This window comes from Penicillium brevicompactum (genome assembly GCF_028827555.1).
Source record: "Penicillium brevicompactum strain IBT 35665 chromosome Unknown utg000001l_segment0_segment0, whole genome shotgun sequence".
Classification (NCBI taxonomy): Eukaryota; Fungi; Ascomycota; class Eurotiomycetes; order Eurotiales; family Aspergillaceae; genus Penicillium; species Penicillium brevicompactum.
Genome location: NW_026623203.1, coordinates 922,829 through 940,187, shown reverse-complemented (window position 1 = coordinate 940,187; position 17,359 = coordinate 922,829). Strand labels below are relative to the sequence as shown.

Here is a 17,359-nt window from a genome sequence, read left to right as displayed (position 1 = left end):
TCAGCTGAGGTAGGGATTGAAAGCGAGTTCAGCAAAGCCAGAGATGTATTGGGGCTCATGAGACACTGTCTGAATACGGAGACTATGCGATGGCTTATGATATTGAAGGACAGCATCAAAATATTTTTCTAGGCTAGTGATTGTGACAATATTCAGATTCAAGGGGACTTAATATCTCAAGGGTGGTAGATTGTATGTAATGGAGTCTAAGCCCATGAATTATGGTTGTTGTATTGCGATGTAACGACATGAACGGTAATGTATGCTCTCTTCGTATATGATTAAATATGAATTATTCATATATTCATGAATATTGCGAATATGAATAAGTCTCTTTGTTGGGTATCACGGTGGCTGAACCTGATGGCAGGGATTAGGAACAGATATATATGAGACATCCCGCCCCTGTTAAAGAAAACTCCTTAAGTCAATTAGAAACAATCAGACAATCACTTATCTCAATACTCTTATTCATATTCCTATTATGCAATTCATGTTATTCATATTCGCAAAAATTCATGAATATTCATGAATAGTCATATTCCTTTCGGAGCCCTATCCAGCTCCGCCTTTTTTTAGGGGGATGTCTCTGTGCGTATGCAAGCAGATAAGCGAGGTGATGTATCAACAGGAGCTTTCGGTGGTGTGTAGGCACCTCCTCCGCATTCCCTATACCTCATTGCATGGTTGGCGTAACAGTGGATGGCGCAGTGGTTAGCGTCGCCATCATGGAAAGTTTTCATTTTACTGCAATTGTGGAAACTGTGGGTTCGGAACCCAGCACCCTCACCTTCATTAACCGTGTTGCCGGTAGCAGCGCAAGCGCTTCATACCCTGTAACCAACAGAAAAGTGGTCCTGATACAGGAGATGTGCGGTTGGTCCCCCACATCTTCTGGGGTTCTCGGGTTCGAATCCCAGTGCCGGCAACTCTATAAACCTATTACGTCTCTTTTGTAAGACACTATCTCACGGGGTAATGGAGTATCCCAGGCCTTGTTCACGGGTTGAAGGTGGAAACAAACATAGGCCACGGCGAGGCTGTAAGTTCGTCTAAGAAGTGGTACAATCTCAGTGGAGACAATCCTGTATCTATTATCATAGTGGTAGGCCGCATATCGTTCGACAGTTGGATTCTAAACCACAACCCACTAGGCTGGGTACGGATTCGTATTTTAGTCTAGTCGGGAAATCAACTTCGACGAGGGGTCAGCGTAAATGAATTACACACACACACACACACACACACACGCTATATGTAGCGTGGTATATATTACGCATATTCAAATTTCATGGCTGGTTTTGGGTCAAGGGTCGAAACCTAACCCACGGTTTTGGCGAGGTCTAATGCTCGCTTTCTGAAACTTCTATTGGTAGATTAAGTGGCTACTGCAAAGGTGGCGGCGAGGTTGTCAAAAATGTGTAGTTGTTGTGGATGTTGTTGAGACCAAGGCAGCGTTACATCCGTGGCTATGGAAGTCATGCGTGGCCGATAGCTTGAAAAGTAATCCTATACTGGGACTACCAAGGGTGATCGTTAATAACCATTTGACTCCAATTCACTACTATAGACGTCATTTACTAGATCTAACCACCAGCTCTGCTGATCAGTACTGCGTGTAGGTAAGCATTTTCCAGACTTCCTGTGCTATTTCAATGAAATAAAGGGCATTTTCAATAAGATTAGCAACAACACTCGTAGGAATTGGATGTGACAAGAAAGCACGAGTCACAATTAAAGCCGACTTTCCAAAGCGAATTCCTATTGTGATCAGGAAGGACAGTACATCTTCAAGAAATCCATTGGTGGCCACATCATGAGAAAGAGACTCTCTCGACGACCAGAACAGGCACGCCAAAGGACCCCACGAGTGTTAGAGCCAGTCATCCACAGTACGGATCCGTACACAAGGCACCAGCAGTTTCAATTGCCGAACCCGAAGAACTTGCTCGACAACAGCCTATCTTGTACTGGTCGTGCCTTGAGCATAATACAGCGACTGATCATCCAGCTGCCAATACTTCGTTGCCTTCGAGCGAGGGATATGGAAATTTTGTAAGATAAATTCTTTGTTCTTGCGTTGAAGACTTAGATTCGAGATATAACCGAACAATGAGCTATCTACAACGGAAGAATGTAGCAGCGCGCAGCCTGTATTTTATACCGTTAGTGTGGTCTGCTTGATGTATTGCGCCGTTAGAAAAGCACGGACTTGAGCAAATCACCGTAGCAATGGAAATTTTGTTATAACAATCAGAAACCTGCGAGACGCGATCTGGTAAGCGGAAAGAGGCAAGTTCATTGGTTGAGGTTAGCTGCACCACCAGTTTTTGTGACATGGTGTTTGGGAAGGCCAAGTAACAAAACAAGGGGTGTCGATCACCTTCAGAAAAAAGCCTTGAGAGACTTCGCCTACCTCATTAGTCCAGTAAAAGATAACCAGAGGTACCACCAACGAATGAACTCCACACCCGAAATGAACTTCATCTATATTCCACTGAGTACTGCTTCCCGAGATTTCACATTGGCGGGTATGGTAATGAATGCGCATGTAACTTACAATGTTGAAAACCATCAGCACCATTCCATTGTCTATTTTCTCATTGTCTGCTTCGGACGTTGAGTGATATTGCATTATTAGTACTGTATATGCAAATTGAATCCTTTATTTCCTATACTAATTAGGGTTTCAAGACAAAGAAGATTCCTGTGTAACTATTCTCAATAGAAGCCTCAATGAGCTATTCGTCCCTGTTTTATGCATATGAAGTAAAATTAGTACAGACACGAATTGTCCATCCATAATCGTATTCCATACTGTGAAGTGAGATAAATTTTGTTATATTGAGGGCCTAGAAAGCGGGAGAACCGTAAGAAAGGCAGGCCGCTTCTTGATGTACAAGAAAATAGTACATATCAGAAGTCCCACCGGCATTTGAACGACAGGGTAAGGACCGACCCTGGCTTGGAAAGTAGAGAATACATGCCCAAAAGGCCAAGCCTACAGGTTTTCGCTAATTATAACGGGTTCTGCGGCAATGAGTATTCGCCAGAGCAGCGCCTGTGCGTCAAACAATCTGTGGTCGTATCTTAGCCATGCCACCATTTCTTTGTTCAGAGCTCAGTGACTCTCACTCTGCCACTTGTTATGAAGGTGACTGTAAAAAATTACTTTCGATGGCTCAACCAAGGGATAGAAAAGAGCATCTAGTCTTACATCGAGGCTTAACGTCGACTATTCCGCATCCACATTTGTTGTGCCCATGTAAAGACCAAATAGAACTGTCCCATGTGAAATCCAGATACTCCTGTCAGCATTGTCGAAAGCCCAGTGGCCGCAAGGCTGGACAAGTGCGAGTGAGAGGCCGCGCTACGATCAGACTGCAAACCTAGTTCTGTGGAGCTCAATATCCCTCCCGACGTACTAACCCTGCCTAGCACTGATGCGAAGATCAACCAGCCTCCGCACTTCGGTTCCCAGGAGTGTCGGGTCGGGTTCGTAATAACCGAAACACTGGTAAGAAATCGATGGCAACGCCACCAAGTCATCTATCCCCTTCCTTCCTCGCCCAAGACCCATTGGGGACTCGGTCATGTACATCATTCCAATGATGAGTTCATGCAGCTGCGCATAACAATTTTCCCCATCTGGACTTGTAAATAGTCTCTCTGTATTTTGGCCGATAATTATGCGCCATCTGCTGGAGCTTGTATATTGGTAGTCTGCATGACCTTATAAATATTTGTAACCCCGTTCGTTTCCTCATTTTTTCTTCTGTCAAACACCTCCATTGGCCCTTCCAACCTTTTATAACCTGCTGTCCGCCTTTTTCAATGATTTATATTCCTTTTTTATTTTATTCGTACACGCTTGAACATGGCTTTTCCTCCCCCATCTAACTATTCCCTACTACTGCCCGGTGGCAAAATATCGAGCCAAAATGAAATTAGGCATCGACTTGAGACGCATCACCAAGACTCCGCTTTCATATATCCCAGTATGAATCTCCATTAAGAACTTCTCTTGATCTTACACAATCCCCTGGAATTATCAGATACTGATTTTCGCGGACCCTGTAGATAACTGGCCGACCCTGCATTTCCCCAATTTTACAAAAGTTGCGAATCCACCACTACCTTATCCACATTATTTCCATCCGCCTCGTTATTATCGACCGGCAGTTCGACAAGGTAACCTTCCGTATGAGTGAGTAGCAGAGGCCAGGGCTTTTTATTGACTTCTAGAAGAGATGCAATCAGCTTCGAATCTCTCCCTCCCCCCGAAGAGCCCGCTACAAATGCTTCCAAAGCTACAAGGGAACAAGGGAAGGACTCAGCTTTCCGTAACTTGCTAAATGCTACCGGACACGGGGCTTCGTCCAAAGGGAGCGACATCAATGCTGGACTTGCAGAAGAGGGAGGCTACAATAAACCGAGGTAAACCAAATGCGTCATGTACACCTTCCAGAATAAAGAAATAAGCTCACAAGACGACAACAGAGTTTTTCGGACTTCGAGGCGCAACTCAATTCCACGATCAATATTCCCGCAGCCTCCTTACCCACAAAGCCAAGAGCTGTCTACATCAATCCCGTCAAGCGGCGCTTGTGGAGCAAGGACGTATACTTGTGAATACTGCGGCAAGGGCTTTCTGAAAGCCGGAAATTTGAAGCGCCACATTCTCACCCGTAAGGAACCGCCGATAATCACGGAATCTAGCATTTTCTGACTCACTTCCCATCAGACACCAAAGAAAGGCCATATATTTGCTTCTGTGGGGATACTTTCACTAGACACGAGTTACTGAAACGCCACACTCGCAAGTCACACCGAAATGGGCCTGCCTTGCCGAGCGCGTCGCCCAATCCAACTGTTGAGGCTGATGTCCAACTTGAAGTCGGTTCAGAAAGTGCTCCAAATGGTCGATCTCAGGCCGATGCCTTTTCAGAGAGCACAAGCGTCAACACAACTTTAAAATTAATGTCTCGCCAGCCCGTTTCACAATCCCCAAGACTCCAGGTCCAAACCAAACCGAACGATCTTGACCTTCCCAGGAATGGTCAAACTCATTTAAAAGAAAATTCGCTCTATCGTGTCATCCTTGTCGACGCTGAATCAAGAATTGACGAGCGGGAGGCCGACTTGACGGGTCTCTTCTGCGTAGAATGGCAAATATGGCCTTTGCAAGGGCAGCGAGAGTAAGTAGATTGTTTAGCACACGCTGAAGCTATGCTGACGAAGACAAGGTACGATAATTATGTCGTTTGTGTGGAGTTCGACAAAGGTGGAAAATTGTCTGTGATTGATGGGGGGCTCCATAACTGGCTGCGGGAACCCTGCGTGGCCGAAAGTCTTAAACGAAACCCAAGCATTGGATGCCCAAGAATCATCGTTAAAGAAAAATGCGTCTTTGATGTGCTGACTAGCACATCGCTGACAGTTGATGCGGCAGAAGAGGATCACTGCGTGTAAGTCTGCAACATTTACAATCTCGGTGCAGTATTAACAAGCCGAAGTGCATTTTCGATAAAGATGGCCACATTTGATATTCGTAAAGCACCAGTGCAAATCGCGGCCGAGTTCAAAAAATGCGTTCCGAATGCCATCGAAAAACTCCTGTCAAATGGCGCAATCACAGCTCTTTGTCACACGAAATTCCCAACTTCGCGGACTGGGACAGACATAATTGGTGACTCAGTGACTGCTCACTTCGGCGGCAGCGGCCATCCAGAGAATGCGTTCCCTTCCACAAGGATCCGAGAAATGAACAAATATCCCACGCCTGAGCATGCCCCGTCATCAGTCGAGAGTAGGGGATGCTTGAATGGCGATACCCACATGCAAAGCAACCTCTATTCGGTCCACCCTCCCATTCCTGGTCCAAAGGTTCTACACGATATGCGTCCGCAGACGTTGTTCCACAAGTCCATGATGCTGTCATGGATTGAAGAGAGTCCAACGAGTGATCGTACCCTCGTCACAGAGGTACTTCTTCGCCTTCAAGCAAGCAATGTAGCTTTTATGGGGCTTTTCTATATAAACGTCTTTACGAAATTGAGCGAGGAGGCATGCAGAAGCGCCCTGAGGACATGGAGCTACATGACTCCAGTTCTGTCACCCAGCAACGGTAAGGTTGTCTATGGCCCAATGAAATCGCATGAATGCTAATTTCAAAAGACCGAAGAAATGCCCTCGTCATAATTTTGTACCAAGGCGATACCGAGAAGCTTACAACAGATTTGGAAGTAATGGAGATGGAATGGATTGATAAATGGATGCTCGGCTTATGTCTAGGGGTGAGAAGGCTTGAGACTTACCACCTGAGCAAGCTGATGGGTACGCTATCCTCCTCGTGTGGGCATGGATTTCATTGACACCCAACAGAATTCATCTCGCATATTCCAAGTCTTGAGGATTTAATTCCAGTAAAGGATAGCTCTTCCTTAGTCGGAGGTCATTTGTGAAACACCGAGACACGTTGGTAGACAACAGCTGAATGCTAATATCTTTCGTGTCGCTTCCACGCATTCATACAGTGCCAGCATAAAGCTCGTAACTCCATTATCTGTGATTTTAATTATGACCACGACTATTGTCACGTAAAATAGCGTTTATCATGCTAATTCAGGTCACTTAACATCCAGATTACAGTTGTTTACCGCGAGAATCGCGAGTGAGAAACCGCCGCGTGTGAAAAATAGACCTATCAACTTTCCATTTCGATGAAATTACATCGGGCGAAAGCACAGCTGCATTTTCCCCCTCGTTGTTTCATTCTGACTTTTCAATTCCAACTCATGAATGATACTGAAAGTATGCTATGCCTCGCTCCCAGGTACCACTTAGTCCACTGATACTGGACAAACACAAAATGACATCCTCACCTAACCCATTTGTGCGAAAGACGCGTGGTCTTCCGCGTCGCGACTACAATGCCCTCAACAATGCCACGTCCTCCCTACTCCCTGAGCCATGGGAAGGGAATATCCTTGAAATGGAGAGCCCCTGCTCGCCAGCACCATCCGAGTCTACAGGAGCGGAAGGGACGTCACCACCCGTGCGGTCCTCACATATTCCCAGCTCTTCGCCCGCTCCGCTAGATCCCGAGTTATCGGGATTAGCTAGCAACCAGAGTAGCCCATCGCGTTGCTGAGCCGTTCGAAGTATCCGGGCGAGTGGGAAGGGAGCAACCGGAAAAACACGACGCTTCATCGAGGGCGCTGTCATAAATGTTGTGGTATCTTTGGACGGTTTTTGGTAGACTTGATGATGGGGGATATGAGTGTAGCGATGACTGGAACCCATGTCGGGAAAGGCAGAATCAGTGCGGCACTGCGAGCCCAAGACATCCTGCTTAAAGAGAGGGATTTTAGTGAATTTTTTTCTTCAATACACGCTAGCCTTTGAATAAGACTACCTAGAGATGAGATCGAGAACAAGATGACTCACGCTCCAAGGATCAAGGAGACGGCCCCTCCCTAGATGGGGAAAATTTGTCAACAGAATTCATCACCAGCCGGGATCTACAATATCTTACCACAATGAACACGATGTAGAAGAAAAATTTGCTTCGATTTTGAAAGGCATCGTTTGAGCACGTGTTGAAGGCTTTCCAGGTGATGCTCAATTGAAGATGTACAGACTCATAGGGAAAAAATGAGCGCATCAGGTGCGGGACAAGGCAGTGGGCAGCAAATGCGGGGTTTACATTCGTGCAACGAATCAAAAGACTATCAGGCGGAGTACGAGGGGTCCTCCACCACGTTCCGATATGGATTCTAAACAGCATCATGTCGTAGGTTGTACCGTAACAATACGATAGATTCTTACTTCCTAGCCATGTGTATCATATTAATCCCGAACGAGGTATCAAAGTGAACTCAGCTATATAATTGCTACTTACAAAAATATACTTTTAGTCAAAAAGGGTTATGTGGCTGTTGGTCGACATTCAGTTTTCCCTGTGGTATTCCGCTTACACCCATGGGAGAGGTATAGTAGGCGGGTTTCGATTCTGATTGATAGATCGCTCTAGGTTTCACTTGACATTCTATCGATATCTTCGATTGCATTATTTTTGAGGGTTGCTGAAGGTCGCTACGGGACGTTGCGCGACCTAGAGGTTATCACAAGGTCCCGATCCCGTTCGGGCTGCCCCATGGGTGACCAAGCAAGACCCAATACATACTATCTGCAGATAGATCTTGGGCTTCAACAACTTGAATGTTGTGTCGCAGTTGAGTCGTCAGACTGCTAATAGTCTGCACCGCCTATAGTTAGGTGCGACAATTATCCTTTGGGTGTACCCACCAGCGGCAGTCTTTGTTCGCTCTTTATCGCAGTTCCAGATACCCCAATGAGCCCATTTGTTAGTAAAAGTGGGAAATTTTTGACTAATATGTCTTGCTGATGGGTAAACGCACGCACTCTGCTCAAATATCAATTGATCTTTGCCGAAAAGAAGCTCATGTTCACATTGACTGTGCCCAGGGAAATATTGACGAAAAATGTAATCATGGAGCATTTTCATTGTCCAGGCTTGAAGAATTACCTAACGCTGGTCGTTGCTTCCTGCAACGGGATCTTTTGAATAGGTAGTAGTGGTCCCACTTGATTGAAGCTTAGCACTGTCATCTAGGACACTCAGGTTTGCAGCGTTTTTGAATTTAACTTTCACCCAATGATTAAGGCTCAGTCGAAGTCTTGGCCATACCCTCATGCAATCTTCCTCGTTGATCACTTGAAGGGCATTTTTTAATTTTGTCCCTCATCCTTTTGTTTTCTTTGGTGATCAGCTTGATGGTAGACTAGGGCATGGGATCGAGATATCTCAAAGCTCGGAGCCTTTATTTTTGATTTATATGCACAATATTTTCACATCACACGAATGCCCGCAAGACTTTTTATCCCAAATCCTCTCCAATCCAAGTCCACTTTGTGAGATTAGATGCCTGGACGTCTTCGATCTCAAAAACCCTGACCCAAGGTCGATACGTTGGAACAATGGGTGCCTGTGGTTTTCCTGTACCACAGGTGGCATCTATGCTTATCCCGAAACAATATTCGTAGGCATCATTGAGATCTTTTGACCATTGGCCCTTTAACACGCGTTAGAATCTCAACGCCCGATCGGGAATCTACAAGTTACATACCTTAGAAGATGCGAGCTTTGTAAATAGTTTCAAGAATTTCTTAGCGTCCTTCCAAGAACGAAGTCTAGATCCACCCCCCATGAGGTATTGATCTAGACGGTAGCCATGCTCTCCCCATGCTTGATATACACGCAAGCCTTCTCGGCCAATTGCTAGGACGAAAGCATGCGCAAACGACGAATAGACCATATCGGAGGATTTATTTTCTCCTCTTTCGATCATCTCAATATCAACTAAGCTGACACCAAGAACTGTCGTTTTCCCAACTTTTCCGTCAATCGCTGCCTTTTTTGCTCTCGCAAACGTTTTTGAAAGGTCAGATGACGGAGTGTTGGCTATATCTGCCATAGTTGGAAGTCCACCCAAAGACCGACTCTGAAATTTGAGAGCATTCAATATAGTTGCTGGCTCGCATGAACAGGCGAACAAAAGAACAAGGGTGCAAGCAAGCTTGCAAGAGCTCCAAGGGATAGCCTTGATAAAGAAAGGTGGCAGGCCCCGTGCACTGTTGATATCTACCATTGTGGATTGGTCTAGTGCAGCGCTCTGGAGGGCATGAAACTTGATAGATGCATAGTGAGGTCCCTGGTCAAAAGATTTCTTCACCTGAAAGTCTAGCTCTTCAAGAGGTGTCAATTGAAGCCCTTGGTCTTGACGTATTAGCGTGGCTTCTTCATCCTCATTCAACAGATGCAATCTCTGCTTTGCTTTTTCGATTTTTGTTGGTGTCGATGGTAATCTTCCGCATAGCTGAAGAATGTCATACATCGGATGCCCAGGAGGAGGCAAAGATCTGGGTTTTTCTGTTTAGCCTAAAGAGGTGAAACTCATTCTCTGGGGAATCTACCGATCATCCATGATTGAATCTCGAGAGACTGTTAGAATTGGTCCGAGAACCACGGAAGATTTGTCGTGAGGGAATTGAAGATTGCCTCTAAGACGTGGGCTTTGAAACGTGGGATGGGGAGAGAAAACAAGCCAGGAGTTCCATTATATGAGCGATCGATGCATACGCTGAGTTTCGCGCAAATATCGGTGTATTAGTCCTGTCCAACCGCATGCCATGTCTGTGCGTCTGCGCCTTTGGCTCGCACTAATGCTTGGTGACAGCTCATCGGTAGCGTTCATTTACTCTTTCAGTATCACTATGCATTTTCCGTATCTATATTTTCCTCTTCCTCCTATTTGATACGGGCTTAATCTGTCTACAATAACCCTAGGTGCAATGGTCGGGAATGCGTCCGCGTCATCGTTCACAGCTCGTTAATATGCCGATTTGTCGCAAACCTGGCTAATCACATCCGAACACGTTTGGGTCGGTCCCGCTCTGCATGTTGCCATGCCAATATGACGTGTAACCACCTGAGACGCGCCACACTACGGAACGCTCTATCTTTCAGCTCGCAAAAGGGGAATGAAGTGGCAAAATACTGCAGTCCCGGGCGACAGAGAGATCACCTCTGAAACAAGCCCCGCCGGCCCTCTAGCTCTTAGGTTATACGCGGCCCATCCTCAAGTGATTTTGACCTAATGAAAATAACAATTAAGATAATATATAGTAATTTACTCATTTAGCAGTTTATGGAAGCTTTAAAAACCAAAGAATATAGTATGTTACAGTACACACACACACACACACACACACACACACACACACACAATTCATTAACGCCCGGCGGCTGAACCGAAAGGGCAACTATCACTAATCTACCAGTACATGTATGTTTGGGAATAAGCCGTGTCTCCTTGGAGCCCATACAGTATTTCCTTCCGTATTTGCCATTTCAATTTCAAATCTCATAGCAGGTCCCCGTGGGTTAGTATTGGTTAGTAGACTGGCTTGAAGGCGCTTCTTCAAGTGTTCAACATCCTATCTTCGGCAGTTGAAGCGCGTCTACCGTCTGTCACAAGGGGCTGGGGATAGTAAGAGGGGGTAGTTGTCCGTTCGTCGGCAGGGTTAGGTGGCCTCAAGTCGGCCCGTAGCGATGGCAAACCGGACTGAGGCTCGCACTGCATCCAAGTTGGGCGTCCACTTCTGGTCATCGGAGGGCGATTTTCCACCCAGGAAGAAGGAGATATTACTCCGGTGAGTGTGGGTACATTGCAACATTTCCGTCCGGTGCGCGGTCCACTTCCGACATCGAAAGAGAAAGTGGTCCACCGTCTCTCTTGCTTGTGCACATGCACATTGATCTGTCTCGGCCGCATTGATTCGAAAAAGATATCCATTGAGTCTTGCCATGCCGGTGCGAAGCTGAGCCAACACGCTCGCCTCTTTCCACGACAATCGGTTATACAGCTGTCGCGTGTGTTTCCCTGGGAGTGCTGTGTCCACTCGTCGGGAGTGTCTCCCTACATTCTCGGGCAACTCGCTTTTGGGGACTGCTTGGGCACACGCAATCTTGAGAGTCGTTGATTTCATTTTGGGGACCTGTCCTTGCAGGATGGCAACTTCTTGCGCCGCGGCTCTCGCCTGCTCTTTCGCCAGCCCTAGTAGCTTGTTGTCTTCGCTAGTGGGGATCCACCGGACGCTGATCTGATTTACATGCCCCTGCATTCTGCTCGTCGGCTTGTAGATTTGACAGACAAATTCCTGACCCGACTGTTGGCGCGGGTTCTTCAACGTGACATCCGCGGCTTTGTTGCTCGTGATCAGTGTGATCCGAAAATCTTTCAATCCCACGAGTGTCTTTAGTGTATGTGCCATTGCCGCCAACTCCGCGGAAAATGGATTTTGCTCCGTTCTCGCGCTCAACGTGACGGACAAGGTCTTCAGTCTCACTTTACGTTAGCGGGGTGGTTGTTTCTCAATCGCCACTCCAAACCCGACCAGCTCATTCCGCGCCGAGCTGCTGAACGCGATCTGCATTGCTCCGCCTGGTACAATTGATCCCTCAGAAATGGGCTCATCAGTCTGCACGCGTGCTTCCCATGGGGCCAGTGTAAACGGGTTGATGGTTTCCAGTGACTCCATGTCGATATTTTTCAGCGCGTCCGCTACCTGATATAGTGGCGAGCGATGGTATCTCCTGAACTTCCGAATCCGATCTATGTTTCTGCGTAGAGGATTGGTTTCTGGTAGTGTGTGGAGGTCTGCCCACATCTTCACGGCTCGTCTCCAGAATCGGTGTTGTGCCGTGGCAATGTGGGCCTCGGCCTCCGCTACGCTGGTCGCAACTGAGAAGGCCCTCGCCACAGCAGCTGCGACCAGACAGTTCCGAAGTGCGTTCCATGCGGGGGCCCTCATGAATCGTTCAGCAGAAACTGTCGGAAGCTTTACCCGCCACGCAATGAATAAGACGTTCGGGTGATGCAACTGAATGTGAGGAAACAGGGTGCAGTGCTGGAAAGCCTCATGAACGACAAGGATACCGAAACCGCAGTGGCACTCGCGATCCAGGAACCCCAGGCGAGGAGGATTCAAGGCCGGCTCCTGACCACCCCGATGGGACATCACAAATGGACTAAGATGGTCCCCTCCACGTGGAGGGAAGGGAGATGGGCAGCACGAAGCATGCTGTGGGTGAACAAGGAGGTGGAAGCGGAGCAAGTACCGATCGAGTCGCCGGACCTAACAGCAGCTGTCATTCGGCTTCCGGAGCGACGGATTCTTATCGCATCAGTTTATGTACAGGGAGGGGACCCCTCCGCATTGGATAATGCATGCGATCACCTCCGAAAGGCAATCACTAAAGTACGGCGAGGCTCGGGAACGGTGGTGGACATCATGATCATGGGAGACTTTAACCGCCTCTTTCAAGCCTCACTGCAACAGGGCACACTGCCAAGACAGTGGAGACACGCGAAGATCATCCCGCTCAAGAAGCCGAATAAAGGTGACTACACCATTGCAAAGGCATGGAGGCCCATCTCACTCCTTGCGACACTCGGAAAGGTACTGGAATCAGTGGTTGCAGAAAGGATCTCACACGCGGTGGAGACGCATGGGCTGCTCCCGACGAGCCATTTTGGGGCCCGGAAGCAGCGTTCCGCGGAGCAAGCCCTGCTGTTCCTGCAGGAACAAATCTATGCGGCGTGGCGCGGCCGGCGAGTGCTGAGCTTGATCAGCTTCGACGTCAAGGGAGCCTACAACGGAGTATGCAAAGAACGACTGATCCAGAGGATGAAAGCACGAGGCATACCAGAGGTGTTGCTTCGTTGGGTCGAGGCCTTCTGCTCGGAACGGACGGCGAGTATGCTGATCAACGGGCAATCATCTGAGACTCAAAGCCTGCCGCAAGCTGGACTGCCGCAGGGCTCGCCCCTGTCTCCGATTCTATTTCTGTTCTTCAATGCAGACCTCGTGCAAAGACAGATCGACAGCCAAGGAGGAGCAGTCGCCTTTGTGGATGATTTTACCGCATGGGTGACTGGGCCCACCGCGCAGAGTAACCGGGAAGGAATTGAAACCATTGTCAACGAGGCGCTCAATTAGGAAAAGAGAAGCGGAGCGACATTCGAGGCCGACAAGACGGCCATCATACACTTTGCTCCCATGATGCGTAAATCGGACCATTCGCCATTCACCATCAAGGGGCAGACGGTGGAACCTAAAGACCATGTTAAGATCCTGGGTGTCTTGATGGACACGAGGCTCAAGTACAAGGAGCATATCGCGAGAGCAGCGTGCAAGGGTCTCGAAGCAGCGATGGAGCTTCGGCGACTCCGAGGCCTCTCCCCAGCAACCGCGCGACAACTATTCGCATCGACGGTAGCACCAGTCGTGGACTACGCCTCCAATGTCTGGATGCACGCGTGCAAGGATAAAGCCATGGGGCCGATCAACCGAGTCCAAAGAGTAGGCGCGCAAGCCATCGTGGGGACATTTCTCACGGTCGCGACTAGTGTCGCAGAGGCGGAGGCTCACATGGCTACTGCACAACGTCGATTTTGGAAACGAGCCGTGAAAATGTGGACAGACGTCCACACCTTGCCGGAAACCAATCCTCTTCGCCGGTGTACAGATCAGATCAGAAAGTTCAGACGATACCACCGCTCACCACTATATCACGTGGCCGATGCGCTCAAGCATAGACCTCGCCAAACGCGGGTTTGGGTTGGGTTTTCAATTTCCTTACCCGCCCATGGGCAACCCACCGCGGGTTTTGGCCTTGATGAACCCGCCCATGGGTTCTTGGCGGGTACCCGCGGGTTGCCCAAAATACCCAAAAACATGCATAAATCGTGGATAACCCTGATTAGTCATCTAGTGTAATTTTGGTCATTTATTTCTGTCACGCTTTTGAGTGGATATTACATTGAAACAATGAACGCCATCGACCTGGAAATATATATTCTCTACATGTAGAACACTGCTCCCATCGCCCTGCTTTACACAACTGAAGGGATTACAGGCCACATTGATGATTTTATGTAAATTTATCAATTGAGAATCTTTCGAGTGAGCTCAAAAATATCATCTTTAGTTCGATCATTTAAAATCAGTGATTTGGACCTTCTCAGTGTCCTCCCAAAGTCGTATTCATCTCCGGGCGGGTTGGGTTGGGTTGGGTTGGGTTTTGGGTACCCGCGGCTTTTACGCAACTCAGGAATAGATAGATCCAAACGCACGACGCGACTGAAACAAAATCCACAATCAAGTACTCAAGATGAAAAAAATCTCCCCTTCTTCCAATATCAGTGGCCTTTTACTTCAGTATGGCGTCTTCTTCCTCATCATCGCGATCAATACATCGGCCTTTCAGTCCACTGCTCTCTATTGAGCCGTCATCTGACGGCTTCTTGGATTCTGAAATTCAATCCTCCGTAAGAAAATGGTCCCTTCCACTAGCCTCTGAGTGTTGCGGCGTTATCTACATGTATACTAAGATGGACCGCAGCCTTTGACAGGACCCCGCAAAACCTACGACATAACTACTCGAAGACCTCCAGCGACACTCCGACGTGTGGGACCTCAGCACAGAAAGAAATGGATTGCGTACGAGTCGCATCTAGAGACAGAGTTTCTTGAATGGTGGAAGGAAACAGAGTACGGCCAAAAGCTGAATGGAGAAGGCCAATCCCAGATCAAATGGTCCACCGGATCGCGTCACGCTGATGTGTGGAAACACTTTGACCAGGTTGCTGATATTGATTCTGGGCGTCCTCGAGTCATCTGCCAGGCTTGTCTCACTGTGCTTGATCATCCACAGTATAAAGGGAATGGGACAAGCGCCATGAGTAGACACAAAAAGTCTAACACTTGTCGTAAAGGGAAGAAAAAGGGATTTAATCAGTCATTGATTTCGGATTCTTTGCAGAACCATTCCATGAGAGACTCACCCAGTGTCCACAGAGTGACAACATTTCAAATCGAGGAGCAGATATTGAAGACAATTACGTGTCTTCGTTTGCCTTTCCAGACGGTGGAGAACCCGGTGTTTCAGAGGCTACTCAGCCTTTTATATTCTGGTCCCAAAGAATTGGAACTCCCGTCAGCGAAGACCCTGCGAAGACGGCTCCGGGATGCAGTCAATTGCCAGCAAGAGTTACAGTTACAAGATCTGCCTGAAGATGCCAAGGTTTCCCTCGCTTTAGATTGTTGGACCAGTCCATTTCAGCAGGCATTCATGGCAATCACGGTTTATTTCATCGACAAAGATTGGAACTATAGGGAAATGCTCCTCGGCTTTGAGCCGTTGCACGGTCCTCATACAGGAAACAACCTTAGTGATGTTTTGCACCGGTTACTGGAGGAACGAAAACTTCTCGATCGTATTTTTAGCGTTACTACAGATAACGCTACCAACAACGACACCATGATACGCGCCTTGCAAGAGAGACTGCTCTCTATTGGAGCTATTAGCTCCAGGGAATCAATAGTCCGGGTTCCCTGCATGGCTCATGTGATCCAGCTTTGCCTGAAACAGCTACTGGGACATATCAGGGCAGCACCTAAGAATAAAGAAGTCAGAGCCTTTTGGTCCGACACCCAAGCGCACGGGTTGAAGGATTCGATCAATTATGGAGACGTGGCTCATACACTGACAAAGGTGAGCCAAGATATTCACCTTTTCAATATACTCAGAGCACTGACAGCATTAGATTCGATCCTTTGCGATCTTTGTCAACGCAAGCCCACAACGGCGTGATGCTTTTTTATGCCTCCAATCAGGTGGTACTCGGCTTTTTCCGTTACATGACGTTCAGACACGCTGGAATTCAACTTTTTTGATGCTTCGCCGAGCACGCCGGCTGAGAAATGTAATCGACAAATACTGCTGCGATCATGAATACTCGCAGCTCAAGGTTACCGACGTTGAATGGAGGCAAATTGACTACCTCGTTCATTTGACCAAACCGTTTTTTCAGTTCACCATGGCTCTGATGAAGACCAGAGACGTCACAATCCATAGTGTGTTCCTTGTGTATAGGAAACTACTGGAGCATATCGAACGGTCGAATCGAAGATTGAAGAGAAAGACAACACCCTGGAAGAAAGACATGTATGGCGCGTTGCTTGTGGCGAGGCAGAAGCTGAAAGAGTACTACGAAAAAACCTACCGCGACCACGGTTTTCTCTATGGCACTGGAACATTACTTGCCCCTCAGTATAAACTGAGTGCTTTTGATGATCGAGAGTACTCAACTTGCCATGAAGATACGTCAAAAAGGTACTGTGAATATTTGAGAGCATCTTTCACACAGTATCAGCAGCAGAACCCCGAGTTGCTATTCCGTACAGTCCAGCGATCTTCCAATTCGCATAGCACAGAGCTTGATCGGCTACTCGAGCCACCTGGTGCATCGATTTTCCATGAAGGAGTAGAGTATGACGAAGTGGACCAGTATCTTCGCGAAGGCACGAGCAATCAGTACAACACACTGGAACAACTGACTGACCTTGAATAGCCAATGTCCCTGTGTCGCCGCGACTTTATTGGAAAGAACACGAGCGCGAATTCCCAGTGCTGTCTCGGCTCGCACGAGACTTGCTTTCGGTCCCTGCCACCGGCGCGGGTGTAGAAAGGCTCTTCAATAGCGCACGAGACATTTGTCATTATCGCCGAGGGTCTCTTCACGAAGGGACCATTCAAGACTTGATGATGTACATGTGCTCAGAAAAGCTCACACTAGAGGGACAGCAATTGATTCGTCTGGAGAAACCGTTGGAGAGCGAGAGCCAAGAGGCACTTGAAGAGGATGAAGCGTTGAAGGCAATCGAAGAGGATGCAGAGCCGATCAGCGACAATGAGGAGATTGAAGAG

General features: G+C 47.7%; 1 protein-coding gene across 1 annotated transcript; it reads left to right on the top strand.

Annotated features, from left to right (window-relative positions):
• Positions 1-4,980: 4,980 nt before the first annotated feature.
• Positions 4,981-6,464, top strand: N7506_000190 (uncharacterized protein; the record flags this gene model as incomplete). The annotated part of the gene is made up of 5 exons (XM_056949486.1): positions 4,981-5,198; positions 5,247-5,468; positions 5,517-6,127; positions 6,178-6,336; positions 6,385-6,464. The coding sequence occupies 5 exons, from the start codon at positions 4,981-4,983 to the stop codon at positions 6,462-6,464; spliced, it is 1,290 nt and encodes a 429-aa protein (XP_056815401.1).
• Between the last annotated feature and the right edge of the window lie 10,895 nt (positions 6,465-17,359).